We start from the raw sequence: 17,160 nt of genomic DNA, 5'->3' as shown, positions 1-17,160 counted from the left end.
ACAACTTGGTGTTTGTTGGAATGATGGGCCTTACAATTTATCAAATACAAGACTACGCACACACACACACAAATGCACTCAGACACCATTGCCAGTATATTCCTAAACCCTAACTTAACCAAAACTTTGGTCGCCATATCCGTATTTAGAAAGTTAGTGAATAGGCTAGAGAAGGTCTTAAATAGATTAGCTAAATGAGCACACACACGCACAGACGGATGCGTTAACAGCAGTAAAATGCAGGCCTTTTTGTGTGGTTGACATTTTCCCACTGATGTTTGATGTTGGTGTCATAAATCCCACACATCCCCTTTTGTTTGGCTGTTCCATTACACGTTCACTACACCGTCTCCCTAAGGAATTAATTTATTCTCCCAGTATGTTTGCATTGCATCCTTAATTAACACGGTCAGAGTGTGTTTTGACATGCTTTTGGAGGCAACAGCAACAGCTCTCAATAGCCTTCAATAAACATGTACTTTCAGGGAAGAGAAAAGGTTAAATGGTAATTGAGCAAAAATAGGGCATTGCCCTTTGTGATTTCTATGGTCTGTCACTTTCCCCTCTGCAGTCCAAGGATATCAACAACTATTTTCATACAGATAAATTACAATCTATCCAATAATATTAGCAAGCTTTAACCTTTACTCAGTGTTGATCTCATCAACTTCTTCAAAATCGAATCCATCAACCATAAGGTTGAATAGAATCCAAATGAGTTTATTAACTTATACCCCCACCACACTATTGCATAAATTCCTTACATTTAAGTGATAAATATGTAGCAAGATATGCAGCTTGAAAGAAGCAACCAGAAACTGATGGTAAAAGACATCGCCTTTTTGGGTCAGGCTAAAAATTATGTGGCATTGATACGACAGGTAACACTTAAAAGCACCATTGCTACAGATCAATGCATTCAATGCAAAATAATATTACTATTCTAACGCTAAGCTATTTTGATTCTCTGTCACTAAGATTTTGTTAGGTGTGCATGTTGAATAATTGAAGTGGCTCCAACAGCAAAGACGACTGTCTTACCTTTTGTCTAATTCAGCTAATAATCATTTGACCTCTTGCAGGTTTATTCCCATATTAACAGTTTACCCCAAACAGTTTATGTGAGAAGTAATATATATTTTATGGCGTAATATTCTGACAGTGAATTCTACATTCTTTATCCCAGTAGCACCAATATACAATGTATGTTGCCCCTGAATTTGTGGGGCAATAAAGATTATTTCTATTTAAAAGTGACATACATTCTTCAAAAAACACGACACGCACATGTTCCACAAATTGCACTTGATTTTCTTATATTTAGACTCATGTAACTTATATTTGGAGTGACACAAGTTGTAGGTTTACCCTTTGTGTTTTTCAGGCAGTCTGAGCAGAAAGCACATATATTCAAGCTAACTTTTGACACCTTCAAGTTTGGTCATTCATTTATCTAGACATAACTGTTATAAAGCTTATATTATAACAAATAAATAAACAGATGTTGGGATCCTCTGATGTCAGACTCCCACAAACAGTTAAACTTTCATATGCAGCACCACTCTGTGAGAATCTTAACACAGATCCATAACACTAAACTGTTAGTGTACCATGGCATATCCAATAGATGTTTTATGCTACTGGCATTAATCTCCCAACTTGCAACAATTGTCCTTTTTGCTATATTCATTGTTTGCTCCATATTGTGGAGATTAATCTTCCAGCTTTGGAACAAAGTCAGAAGCCAGGTTTTACCGAGCAAAAGCAGATATTAAAAATGACAAGAACTGCTCCTTCCTCCACCTGTTTACTAGTTAAAAGCCTCCACATTTATTCTCCACTCTCACTGTGTGCCAGACACACTCAAAACAAAAGCAGAACGTATGTATGTATTAGTCATCAGAAATAAAAACGATGAGTTTGGAAAATTTGGGGCAAATCTTCAACATCTCTTCCGGTGAGCAAATACTGAACCCAGCATGGGGTGTAAATTATCCTTAAAATAGCAGTTGTTGGTGCTGCGTCAGCAACAACTGCTGTGGCCCCAGCTTCTTATTTCACTTCCCACACTCGCACAGAAGTTTATATCCAATCATATCCTGAGCATATTTTAAACATGCTAATGTGCTCCATGTAAAAATCGCACGCGGCAATCTGGCGCCGATTAACTACACATGCTTTGGGTGGTGTAATAAGATTGTCCGTAACTGCCCTTACATCGCTCCATGGCCCTACATGAGCAGCATATTTCATTTCCAATAGGCCCGGAGAAGATATGGTCTCATGTAGCCTCAGCTGGAACACTGACGGCCGCATAAGAGCAATTAAGCACTGCATTAAAATTCCCTCTTTATGATCGTATCACACTTGTCTCTGATCCATTAGTAGCTGTATCTGCCACGCAATGAGAATCTTAATTGCACAATTAATTGCGGCCTCTGATTGATGTGACAGTTAAATTTATATCACATGTGAATGCTGAGGACAGGGTAGACAAATGCATGACAGTATTGGTGACAATTATCATAGAGTAATGGGCTGTTTCATAAGTGGCAGGCCCAGCGGCCTGGTTTCATATCTTCCTTGTATGTTTTTTTTTTTTTTTTTTTTTTTACCCCTGGACTCTAGCTGAGTCACGGAGGCAGGGTTATTTTATTAAAATACTTTTTTGGGAAGAGAATACATGTGTTTTAAGTACCCTAAGTATAAAAATATGTGGGTATAAAGTAACTTCATGTTTTGCCCATTTAAAACCAGCATCTAGTTTTATCAGAACAAGAATCCAGAGAAACCCCTACTAATTTATAAATTATGGACTGCTTATTCTTTGGAAACATGGGAAACCAGTATGTAGTTTTATGCTTTTACTTTTTTGTCTTTCTTTTGGTTTGTTGTTTTGTTTGTTGTTTTGTTTGTATTTCCTTTTAATTCATGTAAACCACTTTGAGCTGTTTTGTTGCTGAAAATGTGCTACAGAGATAAATTTACCTTGCCTTAAAACTGGATACGTCCAGTGTTGCACATTTGCTCAACTTACTTCTCCCACTACCTATTTTTAATAGCATAAGTGAATTTATATAGCACTACTCTATTCAGACCAACCACTCAAAGTGTTTCACCAAGAGAAGCACTTCATCATTCAGTCACACTTATAAATACGCCAATCGGAAGATTGGTTAGGTAACCTGGTCGACATGTGGCATAAGGACATGTGAATTGGACCCACAAATTCACAATTGCAAGACAGCTGCTCTACTGGCTGCGAGAATTATCTTTGGTTTTATTATTAAAGTGGAAATTGTGAGAAATTGTACGGCCATCTAACACAATGCCTGTTAAGCTTACAGTTCTTCATTTTGCTTAGTCGTCCTTCCAAACTAGGTCGCATGAATCCAGCAATAGGTTGTTTTTCACTTTTTGTCCTTTTCAATGAAAAAGGCTAAACGTTTCTTACTAATATTCATGAAGTTGCAGCAAAACAGCTTTTAGATGCCATCAATGAACTTGACCTCTTAATCAAAATTCAGTATGATTTTCCGTGGAATCCACTCTACTCAATCAGTTTTCTTTAAATTCTCCAATGCCTTTTTACACAGGGATGCAGGAGAGGCCATAATCACAACGACCCTGAATTTAAATGCATTTGAATCTGCTGATATTATTCTCACACCACACATATATTTCTGGTTAATCTATGGTTCTTATTTATCTCTCAAAAGTGGGGTTTTCTTGCAAACTTAACTCTAAATCATATTTAGTTACTAATAAGTATACCAAGTTACCAAAGGTTTTGATATCTGCTGGGGTTTCTTATACATCTTTTTCTTTTTTACTTTGCTTATGCCATTTTTTTTTTCAATATTAGGCTTTTTTTTAATCAGTTTTTCATGGAAACTTGAAATGAAGATTTGTCTTTTTAGGCAAGCATCTGGTCAGCATTACTTGTTAACTGGTATTTTATTATTTCTATTTTGTTTATCATGACATACTTTGGAAGTGGCAGAGCAGGCGCTCAACATGCAGAAGTTAAAGTCTCTAATGCATCTGTTCCAGGTAGATTCCCAACTCCATACTATTTACTGCTCGTCTTTCCCTTATCTCTATACCCGTCTTACTGTCAAGCTACTACTAAAAATGCAAACATTATATCCAATTTATCTGTGAAGCATCTTGTGATATTCACACAGACAATTTGTAAAATGTGTTAGCTTACTTACACAGCCGGATTCGTTGTGGTTTTGACTTTGTCGTTCACGATTTCCCCGCTTTGAAGTTAGAAATGAAGATTAGATGTTCAGTTGATCTCCATGTAGCAGAAGTAAGAATGGATTTACACTATCTGTTCTCTCATCATTTTCTTCTTTCATAAACATATGTTCTTTTACTTGGTTCACATCTGTTCCTGCCGGAAAAGTGTTGGAGTAGGTAATGATAAAGGCTACGGCTTACTTCTCTGAAGCAATGATAAACGGCCTGCCTTTCTGAACCTGCGCACCATCGGCAGCCATGCCAAAAAAGACATCTTCCAAGTTAATATAATTAGATGTCTCTTAGAGTAATGCTTCCTTGCAAGGATGATGTAATGTGTTGCAATTTTCCTAAATAATGTGCGAATGACAGAGTTTTCCCTTCCAAGTCTTTTAAACAGTTTATTTATGTTACTGCAGGTGGCTCCGGCGGATATATTACCACTGGAGAAATGATCAAACATCTCAAGGCGATGAGTCAATTCTTGGTGTAAAAAAGATTCTGCGACATTTTTTGATGGTATTTACAATTTAAGGTGTGATGAAGCTTAAATATGACCTGCAGTTGAATATATTTGTGAGTAATAAGCAGATTGCTTTATCTCGTCACACCACCGAAATGCTTCTCTGTAAATTAGCTTGTAACTTATAGTTTTTGCTCAGGTGAGGCTACATTCCAGCGTGTCAACCCACAATCATCTAATCAATATGTCTGACTGTGCAAGCTTCTGTACAACATTGTGCTTACTGTAGTGGCTTCAAAGACTAACTAGGGATGCACCGATGCACTTTTTACACTTCTGAAACCGATACCGATATCTGAGGTTTGGCATCGACTGATACCGATACGTTCCAGAAGAAAATGCTGAATTCATCGAAAATGTTTCGTTTTGTTTTGGGTTTTTTTGTACTGAATAACACATTTATTTGACAACTTTAGTACGGCAGACTTAAATATACCAATACCTTCACAAGCTTGGTTAAACACATAAAAACAACATCATTTTAATTTGTTTAGTCAGTGCAGTTAGGAGGATAGCAGTTAATGTCAAAATAAATAAAGTAACTGAAACTGACTAAAATAATAGGTTGACTACCTTGGTTAAACATGTAAAAATAAACTACACTTTTTAAAAATGGTTCAGAAAGTGCAGTTAGGAATTCTAAATACAATTATAAAATAAATAATAAAGCATTATTCACTTAGTGATTAAAACATAGAATAAGACTAAATAGATCTGCTCTCCTAGATTGGGAGCATTGTCACTGATACCCGATGTAAAAAAAAAAAATTCAGTATCCAGATATTAATATTGGATCAGTGCATCTCTAACTCTAACCAGAAATGTACTTTTGGAAGAATATTTAGTTTAGATTCAGTAAGTAAAGGATCCAGCATGCTGGTTTAATTCAAAAACAGAACCACCTAATTTTTATCTTACTCTGGTTTCAGTATCACTATTCTCTTTCCTTCTCTGTACCTAGATTTCCCTCTCTCTTTTTTTGCTTTCTGGATAATCTTCCGCTCATAACACAGCCTAAAAGAAGCTGATCAAACTTCTCCTTTTAATGCCGGTCTGAGAACTGCATAGCTGCCTGATCAAACGGGAAAAGTTTGGAAACATCCTCTGTCATAATTAAAGCCGGAGCTGCCAAGCGTGGTCGAAGACAATGCCAGCCCGGTTAACAATTTCTGAACGAGTCTCACCGACGCCACCTGTTTTCGTTTAGCACTTTTCCAGCAGCTGTTCCCATAATTACACTCGCTGTCAGCACGGTGCAGAGTATGGGATGGTGCAGTGCAGCGCTGTGCATTGCTGATAAACAAGGTAGTTAAAGGCCACTTATGGCGGCAAAGTTACTCTCCCGGAGGGTATTCGGCATCTGCTTTCGGATCACGTTATGGGCTGTTGTGTGTCTTTGCACTTGGACGTATCAAAACTCTTTTTAGACTCTAATAACATTGAATGAGAGGTGTATGTTTCTCGATGTGTAATTTCCTCTTTGAAATGCTTTTTTGAACAGTTTCCTAGCACACTAAAAAGTCGCTACTTTATAATTCTTGCTCCATCTAATGTAAATGTCTTTTTAGTGTATAAATACACTTCTTGATCTGGTGTGGCCAGTTAATTTTCCCAAAGGGGCCACATGATTAAGTTGCTAATAAACTCTAAGTATGACTTTTATTGGCTGCTGGTGGTAATATGTTTCATCTGAACATTAAAATAACGTGACAACTGAAACTTTGAAGCAGTTAAGGTAATTATCTTCTAAACACTGAGTTCCTTTAAATCTGGACCGAAAACTCACCTGTGTTGAGTTGCTGTTGAACCATAACAAATGAAACATTGACCAACATATTTGATGTATATGACTTTGGCAATGCCACTCATCAAAATGTATGTTTATATGAAAGGGTGTGTCCTTTCATATAAAGTCTTACCATGTTTTGTTTATTAGTAATTCAAATTCTCCCATAATCAGCTTTTCACTCCACACCCTCAGATTCTGTGAATTTGTTTTTTTTCTTCTTCTTCGGTTTAGAGTTACTTGATATTCGCCTCTATTGTCAGGAAATGTTGCAGAAGAGAATCACGGCCAAAGAAATTTGTGTTACAATACCTAGCACGGGTGCACCTCTTTTATAATTACACCCATGGCTGATTTCTTTTATCCACTTTTAGATTAATTTCCAGTGACCTTTATGTCACTAAATTGGGCCAAGTGTGGAAAGAAGCTTCCAGCAGTGTTAATTGTTTTAGGCATTGATGTGCGGAGAACTCCAATTTTTTTGTGTGTGAATAGACTTAATTGCAGTTCATTTGCTCTGTCTTTTTCTCTCTCTGTCTTGTTTTTCCTTGTGTGTATTTTTTCCTTTTCTTGCTGTGTTTTTATTTTTGACAGACACATGGGCATATCTTTTTTCAGCACAGAATAGGTTAGACACTGTATAAACACCACAGAAACGGCTGACAGGCAGTCGGGGCCTTGTTAGAACAATCGTCTAACTCTTTCCTGTCTGTGCCCACCCTCACTCTCCTGCCAACAACTCTGTGGAAATGTTTCCTTTATTTTCCTCCCCTGCCGACACTGACTGGGTGTTAGCCCATCACACTGTTAATTAATAAAGGCCCTAATTGAGTAATGGATGATGATTGTAGCTGAGTGAAGAGGAGGAATAAAAGCGAGTGGAGGCAAAGGGTTGTCCTTTGCGATTGTCTAGCCTGCTAGTTAGACAGACCGTTGAGCTCAGGAAATAATGATATTACAGCTACTCTGCATTCTAATTATCCTGTACTGTTGTGAATACATGGCTGCTTATTTATAAAGTTTAAACTATGAATCTCCATTTCTCTAATCTGTGATGGAGTACAGTATTTAAGCTGGCCCTGAAAAATTTTTGTATAACACATTTCAGTAACAAAGCAGTTCAAAGTGTTTTATACTTCGTCAAACACTTTGACATTATTTTGTCAAATGCCATTGTCAAAATGATCAACATCCAATAAGTTGATCAATGTTCAACTCATTTTTTCAACTCAGTTTGGTTTCGAACCTTAATTTAAAGCAGGGGTGCCCGAAGTCGGTCCTCGAGGGCCGAAATCCTGCATGTTTTAGTTCTCTCCCTGGTTTAGCACACCTGGATCAAATGATGGCTCATTAGAGGCCTAAGAGGAACACTGACAAGCTGAAAAGTTATAACTGCCTCCAGGGAGAGAACTAAAATATGCAGGATGCCGGCCCTCTAGGACCGACTTTGGGCACCCCTGATTTAAAGGCACTCAGTGTTTCAGCTGTTTTGCAGTTCTCTGGAAGTTTGTTCTAGATTTGTGGTGCGTAGAAACTGAATGCTGCTTCTCCATGTTTGGTTCTGGGGACACAGAGCAGAACCAAAAAACCTTGTGGTGCTAAGCCATTAGATGACTTGTAAGATGATTAGATGATTTTGATTTGTAAACTAACAGAAGTATGTTCTCTGAGCTATGAGGTGGTCAGTGTAAATATTTGAGAACTGGGGTCATCCATCTTCTTGGTTTTAGTGAAAATGCAGGCATCAGCTTTCTGGATCCACCTGCATCTGTCTGTGAGGACACTTTTGCATTAATCAATGCAACTAAAGATAAACGCACAGATGAGTTTCTCTAGATCTTGTTGGGACATTAGTCCTTTAATCCGGTAAATGTTCTTCAGGTGATAGAAGACCAACTTTGTAATTGTCTTTATGTGGCTCTGAAGGTTCAGGTCTGAATCCATTACTACACCCAGATTTTAGGTCCTGATCTCTAGTTTCAAGTGTGGTCTAACTTTAGATCCAAAGATTATAACTTCACTTTTGTTTAATGTTTGAATAAATTTAGATAAACATGCACTCAATATATTAATTTCAATAAAATATTAGTTGTGATAAATCCGACTGTTCCTCCCTGTGCTGATGCCCCTTTTCCATCTTCCAATCACTTTGTCCATTGTCACTTCCTTTATGCTTTCTATCCCAGGTTCAGAAAAGTGCTGAGGCTTGAACAATGAACAAAAACGGTCTCTCTTTTTGTTTTTTTCTCCTCCGTGAGGGTGGTTAGGTTCAACTCTTCCTCAATTGAATCGGAGCAATAACGGCTGTCAGGCGGCTTGACAAACTCATTTCTGGCTAGCGGCTCCTGTCTGACGAAAATGTTACTGTTTCATTCTTTGCCTCGGTCTTCTTTTCCCGTATTCATCACTGAGTGGGTGGTTATTCTGTCATCATTTTGGAAGAAAGCATTAGCGCGTAGCACAAAGGCTCACATCGTGTCTGTCCAGTCGTTTTTCCAGCTGCAGCTTTCTGGTTGTCTTTAACTGGTTTGCTAAAACCCTGCACAAATACGTAGCATCTGTTCACTGTTTGTTCATTTTCATTTGAAGATCTTAATCACTAGTTAAACATGTTTCTCTTTTAAATAATGCACACGCCAGGATTTAAATTCTTTTTACATTCATTATACTTGCAAACGCATGCTGAACAGTTGGTGAGTTGGTATAATAACGTAGATTTGTATTCGATCCTTTTTACTGAGGTGATTCAAATCCAGCGTGCCCACTTGCTAACTCATAAATATAGCCCACCTTTGTGTGATTTAATCTTGGTATTAATCCAGCTTCTATCAGGGTTTTTCAAGAACATTAGTGAACAATTACATGCTGAAGACCAAGGAAAACACCAGACAGGTCAGGGATAAAGTTGTGACTCTGGTAGACAAGAGGGCTTTATCTCTTCCATTCTTCCTCCAAAGCCAAACGATCAACGCATGGTCGTGTGTTTGCGGAACGTTCGTATTCGCACACTTTGCAGACCACCCGGGTGGTACCTATTTCACTTCACCATCCGTCACACCCTGCTCGCTGAGATTCCCACTCCCTCCCTGCATCCTCCATGTTACTTTTACAAAAACAGTCACAGAGAGAGCGCCACACCTTTCTGCAGACACACACCTCTGTGGACAGTGACTTTGCAATTTTCATCCAGGAGTTTTTAGCCATTTGGCAATCTTTTTAGTGTTTTGGTGAAGAATTGTATAAATGTATGCAATTCACTGCGTCTTATAAATGCCCCTCGAATGTAATCCTGCTGCCTTAGGATACAAAAACTGGATAGTGGAAGTGGACTAGTTTAAGAGTAATGTCAACATTGCTGCCCAAAAACACATCCACACACTTCTAACCAATCCCACAACACATCAGTCTGCGCCCTGTGTAAAATAATTTGACCTTTTGTTGAGAAAGGGAGGTGGATGTACCCCTGCGAACAAAATTAACACTTTTCTCATGTGACTGTTAAGAAAAGCCAATTTTGAACTTTTGATGACGTACAGTATGGGTGCGCTTTTAGAGACCACAACAGCCCGAAAGTAGCTATAATTCACAAATACCTGAAGTGCCATTTAACGCTAATGACTGCATATGTTAATCGTTCAAACACCAAACATACCCTAATATGCATTAATACACACAGTGGAAACCGTGTTAGCACTGCTGCAGGAGCTAATATCTGCAGTCTTCCTCATTTCTGCTCATTTACAGTGCCAAGTAAACGAAATGGCGCTTCTGGATTGGCTGCTTTGTAAATGCTAGCCAGTAGTATGTCATGTAGCATTGTGGCTAGGCCTTCAGCTAGGCAAGCTGCAAATAGGCAGGAGTCAACTACAGGACTAATACAGAATTTGGTTATAAAATAATATCCCTAACTGTAATCTTCTAATGGAGTTACAGTTTAATCCACCATATGTATGCAGAATCTCACATATATGCGTACCAAGACATGGCCGTTTACCTAAACTGACAAGCCTTGCAAGGAGATCAATTGTAGAAAAAAACTAAATCTCCCGTGTTAACTCTGGAGGACCTACTGGGATTCACAGCTCAGTTGGAAGAATTGGCTGACAAGACAACTGTAGTTGTAGTCTGTATGCAGGAGTGGGAAGGGATTAAAAGAAAGTCAGAGAGATTGCAGCTTCTAGAAGGTTTGGGGTAAATCTTTGCCAAAAACTTACCCCAAAAGACTTGCAGCTTAAGTGCAGTTTGTTTTCAGTATAAAGTGCTGCCATAGAGCTCAAGCTAGTATTTTCAGGTTTTTATTTGTAAAGCCGTGTATTTTAGTTTTGCAGTTATACACTAGTGTGCAAAGAATTGACCTGTCACTCAAAATTAAAAAAATACATTGAAGTTTCTGGTTTTAATGTGAGAAAATTTGAAGACATTCAAGGACTCAGAACCGTTTTTCTAGGCACTGTATGTAGTTGATACATATTAGTGAATTTACATTCAAAAGAACAGATCTCATGTCAGTAGTTTTAGATTCTTCCTCTTCTCTCCAGCTCAGGAAAGCCCTGGAAATTTAAACAATATCGGTGCAATACATTTGCTCCTGGTGCGGACAAGGAATTCTCTTAAAGTGTCTGTTTTTCTGGCCCCGATCCGCCTCATTCAGCAGTTGGAGGGAAAGAAAAGGGTCATTTCCTGGCAAGACCTGGGGATTTTAGTTTTGTTTTTTTGTATTAGAACCACAGGTGTTGAAATCCAGTGCGATTAAATGGATTCCAGTGGTCGGCATTGATGAAGGAGTTCGGTCTCAAACAAAAATCCCCTCATGGCAAGTTGTACGGACAGGTGTAGAGCAATTTTAAAAGCAAGAAAGAGAGAGCGGAGAGAAGAATGGAGGGCAGACAGTAGGAGCACCACATGGAGAATAGGGGCCCAGTCAGATGGTGTTGAAAGGAGCCTCCACCTGAATGCACCGCTGCATCCTAATAAATCGTCGGCGTACCAAAAACCCACAAAAAGACACGCACACACCTTATATTCTGTCTTTCCTTTCTCTCTGCTGCTTCCTTCTAATCCACACGGCAACCATTTGTCTGTTTTTCTTGATGTTTGGGGATAATGAAGTTGTTCATAAGAATATTTTCTGGTTTTTGTTTCGACTGCTAGATAAAATCGGGAAATGACAGCATCTCACTGCTGCCTTCAGACTCCTCTGTTGAGTTTACTAGAATGAGATGATCATCTTCCTTCATCTAGATACAAACGCATTTTTTAGTGGCTGTAAAAGAAACATTCATTTTGGCCAATGTTTTATTTTGGGTTATTGAATCCTGGTATTTCTGAGCACAGGGAGAGCAGAGACCTTGGCTGAATCATGTCAGAGTTGTCTTCTTCTTTGAAATGTTATGGAAGTAAAATTCAAAGAAGTACATTCTCCTTTCACAGTGCTATTCAAAAAAAAAAAAGAGCTGTGAAACATAAAATTTTGTTTCAGCTCATTTTCTGTGCTGACACCTCTGACAGGGTGTGAACCGCTGATCATGAATTATTTGAAAAGAGTCTGGAGACGGCAGAAGGTTTTCAGTAGACAGAAACGTGCTTGAAAAGAAGCTGCCACTTGTTTAATGCTGACTACTGTCTTCTTTTCTTTATAGTCTTTTTTAGACATTGATATACATTATCGCAAAAGCGCATGATCTATCTTACTTCATCTGTTTTCCATTAGGTTGTGCTGTATTCTATAATTATCTTTAACAATATTACCTTTTTACACCCAAGACGAACTGTTTTGTGCAAAGTGCTGCGTTACGGCGAACTTATACCTCTCAGTTCACCAGATGTGTAGGATAAGTTAGTGACGTAAGTTTGGTTCTTTGTCATTTTTGTGACCGCTCTGATTGACAATAAAACTCCCACATAAGGGATGAGACCAAACATCCCTTACAGCAAAGAAAAGCTGTTATTTTTCTTAATCTTTTTTAGATTAATAAAAAGAAAATCAATAATGATGCTTATTTTGAGAGACAGTGTAGTTAATACAGTCTGGTTTGTTTACCATTTGGGTCATTTTCACTCTTTTCAGTGTCACCTGTATTTCTGATCAGTTTTCCAGTTCTTTCCATATCTCCTCCCAGGTTCACTGTTTTCTCTTTTGTTTCTTAATGCAACAGTGGACCTCAACATCATTTTGTCAACTTAGGCAAGTAAGTAATGTAATCAAATTCCAGGTTTATTGTATTGTGTTGTACTTTTTGATCACTACAACCAGATTTGCTGTCTCTAGTGACTTTGCACTTGCTGGTTTTTCAAAATAAAACACCACTTGTCAAGACTGCTGAAATTACTACGAAATGTTTTTCTCCTTGGCCTGGTGACAAAACACTCAAGCCATTATATGGGTTTGTGACTTTTGGTTGGGGATCTCTAACCAAAAAAATACACCAGTCTGCGCTTTGATTAAGGCGCAAAATTCTTACTAAACATGAACTGACATAAAGCAGATCCCAATCTTATCATATCTTTTGTTTGTTCAATGTCCTCATCAGAAACAGGACGATGACACGGTGCTAACCCCGGACGGAACACGAGAGTTTCTGACGTTTGAGGTCCCTCTGAATGACTCAGGCTCCGCTGGCCTGGGGGTCAGCGTTAAGGGGAACCGCTCCAAGGAGAACCATGCTGATCTTGGCATCTTTGTGAAATCCATAATTCATGGAGGTGCTGCTAGCAAGGCAAGTAGCAACTTCTTCCTTCTACTTATCCTCTAACCATTATGTTGATGGACATCATTGATTTTACATGTTGTCTTTATTGTAACCATGGCGCACATCGTATACACAACTCCTGCTGCGGTATTTCTTTCTCTGGTGTTACTTGATGTTGTTGAGTTTGATCAAGACGAGTAGTATTTTTGATAAAGTTGTAAGATGGATGGAACTGTTTGGGGGCAATAAAGATCAGGTGGAATTTTCTAAGTGAAAACACTGAGTGAATCTGATAAAGATTCACAAATGGTTGCTGAATGCTGTGTTCGCGTGCAGGACGGACGTCTTCGAGTCAATGATCAGCTCATTGCAGTCAATGGGGAGTCGCTGCTCAGGATGACCAATCAGGAAGCCATGGAGGCGCTTCGGAAGTCCATGTCAGTAGAGGGCAACAAACGTGGGATGATTCAGCTCATCGTGGCCCGGCGGTTGATTAAGGACGGCGAGGTAAGCAAACAGAAAGTCAAGAGTCATATCTAATCTCTGTCAAAATAATTTCTGAGTTAGTTCATGCATCAGTTTGTCATCCCTACAAGTCCAAATATGTTGGGTGTTGAGTGAAGTATATTGATTTAGCTTGGTTAGCTTGGAGATGTGACTAAGCACAAAATTTGTCCATGTTCTGATTAACAGACCTGTTATCCTAAGTGGTACTGAGCTTTGCTGCTAATAACACTCATCAGAGTTGAAGTCGTTACTTCAGGACAGAAACCTACTTCGTTGTTTTTAAGATGAAGAGAGATAAGATGCAGATTAAAAAGCAAATAGGGGACTGCTACATTTAAATTCCACTAAATTAGAAACTTCTTTTTCTTCAATACTCCACTGGTCCTAATTTTTATATCTTTAACTTTAAAAAAGTGATATGTAGAAAGAATTTTATGGCCATAACATTGCGTCTTAACCTCAGTGGAACGCCGTTACATGATATCCAAGACTCACTTGGTTGATTTTTGGTTGATTGTTGTCAGGGGTGAAAGTAGTTTTCACCCCTGTGTGTGTGTGTGTGTGTGTGTGTGTGCATGCTTTGGAATTTGGAGTGTCTGTGCTGATTAATTTTTTTTTTTTTTTTTGGGAAGTGATAAAAGCTGGGTAGCTCTAGAATTGCTACAAAATAAATCTGTATTTCCTTCAGCCCACTGCCTGCAATGTTGACACCTTGAGAAGCTATGAGTCCTAAATTCTGAACATCATGGCATCATCTCCGTCTCTCTGTCATTTACGCACAGCGGTTGCCATAGCAACCTCCTGCACTCCACAAGCCGACCAGAGATTACGTTAAAAACATAACATTCAGTCCGTGACAATATTAGGTTTTCAGGCTTGATATTTATTTTGCGATTATCAATAAGCGCTCCCTGAACACAGCGGTGGTTGATTAGTTAATTTTAAACTCCTGATCTGCTAGTTATTTTGGTAATGGAACCGAAACACACAGAATTGCGCAACACCTTGTTGAAACAATAATCACTGAGATTATTATTGTTGGGTCATTAATTTGAACACGTTTTGTTGATTTTTTTGTTGTTCTTTAATTAAGTTACAAACGTTTTGGTAAGGAGTCAGAGGAGGACGGGCTGCTCTCAGCCTCCTGGCGACGTTCAGTTTGTCACCTAGTGCAGAGATCGACTCAAAACCTTCCGCGATCGACGTGTTGCAGCCCTGCTCTAGTAAAGCACGAACAGTTCAGAAACAATATGAAATGGGAAAAATGTTATTTATTAACCGATTAAGTCGTGTTTTAGATTGTTCTTGAAAAACTAATCAGTCACGGCTGATTAGTGGGTGAACAAACGGCTGTACAGTGAACCCATTCATTTTTTACAGCAGACAGCCGCTCCCCTCTCTTGCAGGTACTGCGTACCCCCACTAAATCTTTTAGGGGTACGCAGTACCCTGCCGTACCCCCTTACTTTCACCCCTGACTGTTGTCCAGTAAAGCAACAAAAAGATGAGATTATGTTCTGCATGTAGAATTTTTGTTATGAGGCAACAGCACATAAAATTACATTTGTTTCAATTCACAAACGTCCTCTGTGACATTTAACAGTCAAACCAATGTGTTTTGTATCTTTTAATAAGTAATAAAAAAGAAGTTCATTCAGAAATCATTTTTTTGTGACGCACAGCTTGATTGTGGAGCAGAATTGTGGAGTGCAGGTGTGAATGCATACACACGCACATGCACATTGAGTCACCCTGCAGCCAGTGGTTGTAGATCAGATTTGATTAGAGTTGCTGTGACTCTAATTGGAGCCCGTGTCCTGTGGCTATGTGTCAGTTTGGAGTACCACGCTGTGCCCCTCCCTGCTAATTCTCATCCTTCAAGCGCTGTCTCTCTCTCTTCTTACACACTTGCCACACGCCATGCACTTGTTTTTCCTCTTTGTTTCAAAGCTAATTCTGACCCCCATCTTGCGGTTCTCCACTGACTACAGCTGAATTCATTAGAAACTGGCCACCATGTTGACAGTTAATTTTTTTTATTTCATTTTTTTTTTTTTTTTAATCTGTGGAGTATTTTGTTTTCCATCTCTCGCTCTCCTTCCTTCCACCTTCAGACACAGAGCAGAGGACATGTGTCCCTCCTGGGGAGCTCAGTGCTAAGGTTCACTGAGTCCTATCGCTCCAGTCCAGTCAGTCTCCTGTCGACTTTAATCCCTGACCGGACTCTGTAGAAAGGTTGACACTGAGCACACATTTACGCCTAAATTTTCAGGAAAAAGAAAAAATCAAATCATTTTTCCTGGGGGAAGACAAAAAGCCACACATTTTTTTGTACTTATTTCTTTACTTTAATCCACAGCCTGAGGTTTTGACTACTCTTCACAAAGATTTTGCTAATTGAAACACTGATTTCCATGAAACAACAGGTTGACCGTGTTATGCAAGTTTACATCAACTATGAAAGAAGTAGGTGTGATAATGTCCAGTATTATATTCCACCAATGTATGTACCTCCATCCATTCATGATCTAGGTCTGTTACAATAACGGTTTGCTAGACGAAGAAGTTGTTGCGCTCAACAATAATGTTGTTGTTTTGAGACAATTTTCAAGTAATATAATAATGGCATAATAATACACCTTCTCAAAGATCATCAAACCTTAAATTCTAACAAACTTTTAACACTGGAACTGGAAGACATTTTAAATAACCAAAATAAATTAACAAAACAACAGAAACAACAAATAATAAGACTTAAGTCTCCGTAAACAAAATGGAGTTGATTGAAGACATGCAAATGGAAATTACAGAGCTTGTTTTAATTTATCATGTGATTTATTGATTTATTGCTTATTGTGACCTTCTTAATCTCTTTTAGATTTTCATGGGGTCAGGTCATCAGCTTAAATCAGCCACAGCACTGAGGCTGCCTTGACTTTGATTATGCATTTAAATGTAGAATCCCCAACATATAGAGAGGCTAGCAATAGTAAAAAACCTTCATCATAACTGGACTCTGATTAAAAACTGCTGCAAGAAAAGCAAGGTTATCTCAACAGAGATTCTTACCTCGCTTCTTTGCTTTGCTACACTGGTGAGGTGGATATGTGGGGTTTGGGGGGTGCGAGGGGGCAGACCAGTTTGCTTCTGTCACCCAGCGGAATGGGAGGGAGGACTGAAAGCTACCAGAAATGACCACCATGAAATGAATCAGATCCATCACTGTCTACAGGGGGAAGAAGCCAAGCAACACAGCCTAATGAATCGAAGATGGGAGTTGGGGGGGGAAAGGAGTGGGAATGGGTTTGACGGTGGGGCTTGGGCGACCACCATATACAACCATATAAAAAAGAAGAAAAAAAAGGTTTTAAGATCATTTTGACCTTTGTAGAACGCATAATCTTTAG

General features: G+C 38.8%; 1 protein-coding gene across 2 annotated transcripts in view; it reads left to right on the top strand.

Annotated features, from left to right (window-relative positions):
• Nucleotides 1–17,160, top strand: part of LOC103482325 (partitioning defective 3 homolog) — a 384,595-nt gene that overhangs the window by 182,609 nt on the left and 184,826 nt on the right. For both annotated transcript variants that reach the window (XM_008438421.2, XM_017301982.1), the window contains exons 13-14: nt 13,088–13,273; nt 13,583–13,753. In XM_008438421.2, coding sequence (XP_008436643.1) covers nt 13,088–13,273; nt 13,583–13,753 — 357 coding nt within the window. The remainder of the gene's footprint in view (nt 1–13,087; nt 13,274–13,582; nt 13,754–17,160) is intronic.

Source organism: Poecilia reticulata, linkage group LG20 (assembly GCF_000633615.1).
Source record: "Poecilia reticulata strain Guanapo linkage group LG20, Guppy_female_1.0+MT, whole genome shotgun sequence".
Classification (NCBI taxonomy): domain Eukaryota; kingdom Metazoa; phylum Chordata; class Actinopteri; order Cyprinodontiformes; family Poeciliidae; genus Poecilia; species Poecilia reticulata.
Note: the sequence above shows the minus strand (reverse complement) of the source record. Positions and strands in the feature narration are given on the sequence as shown.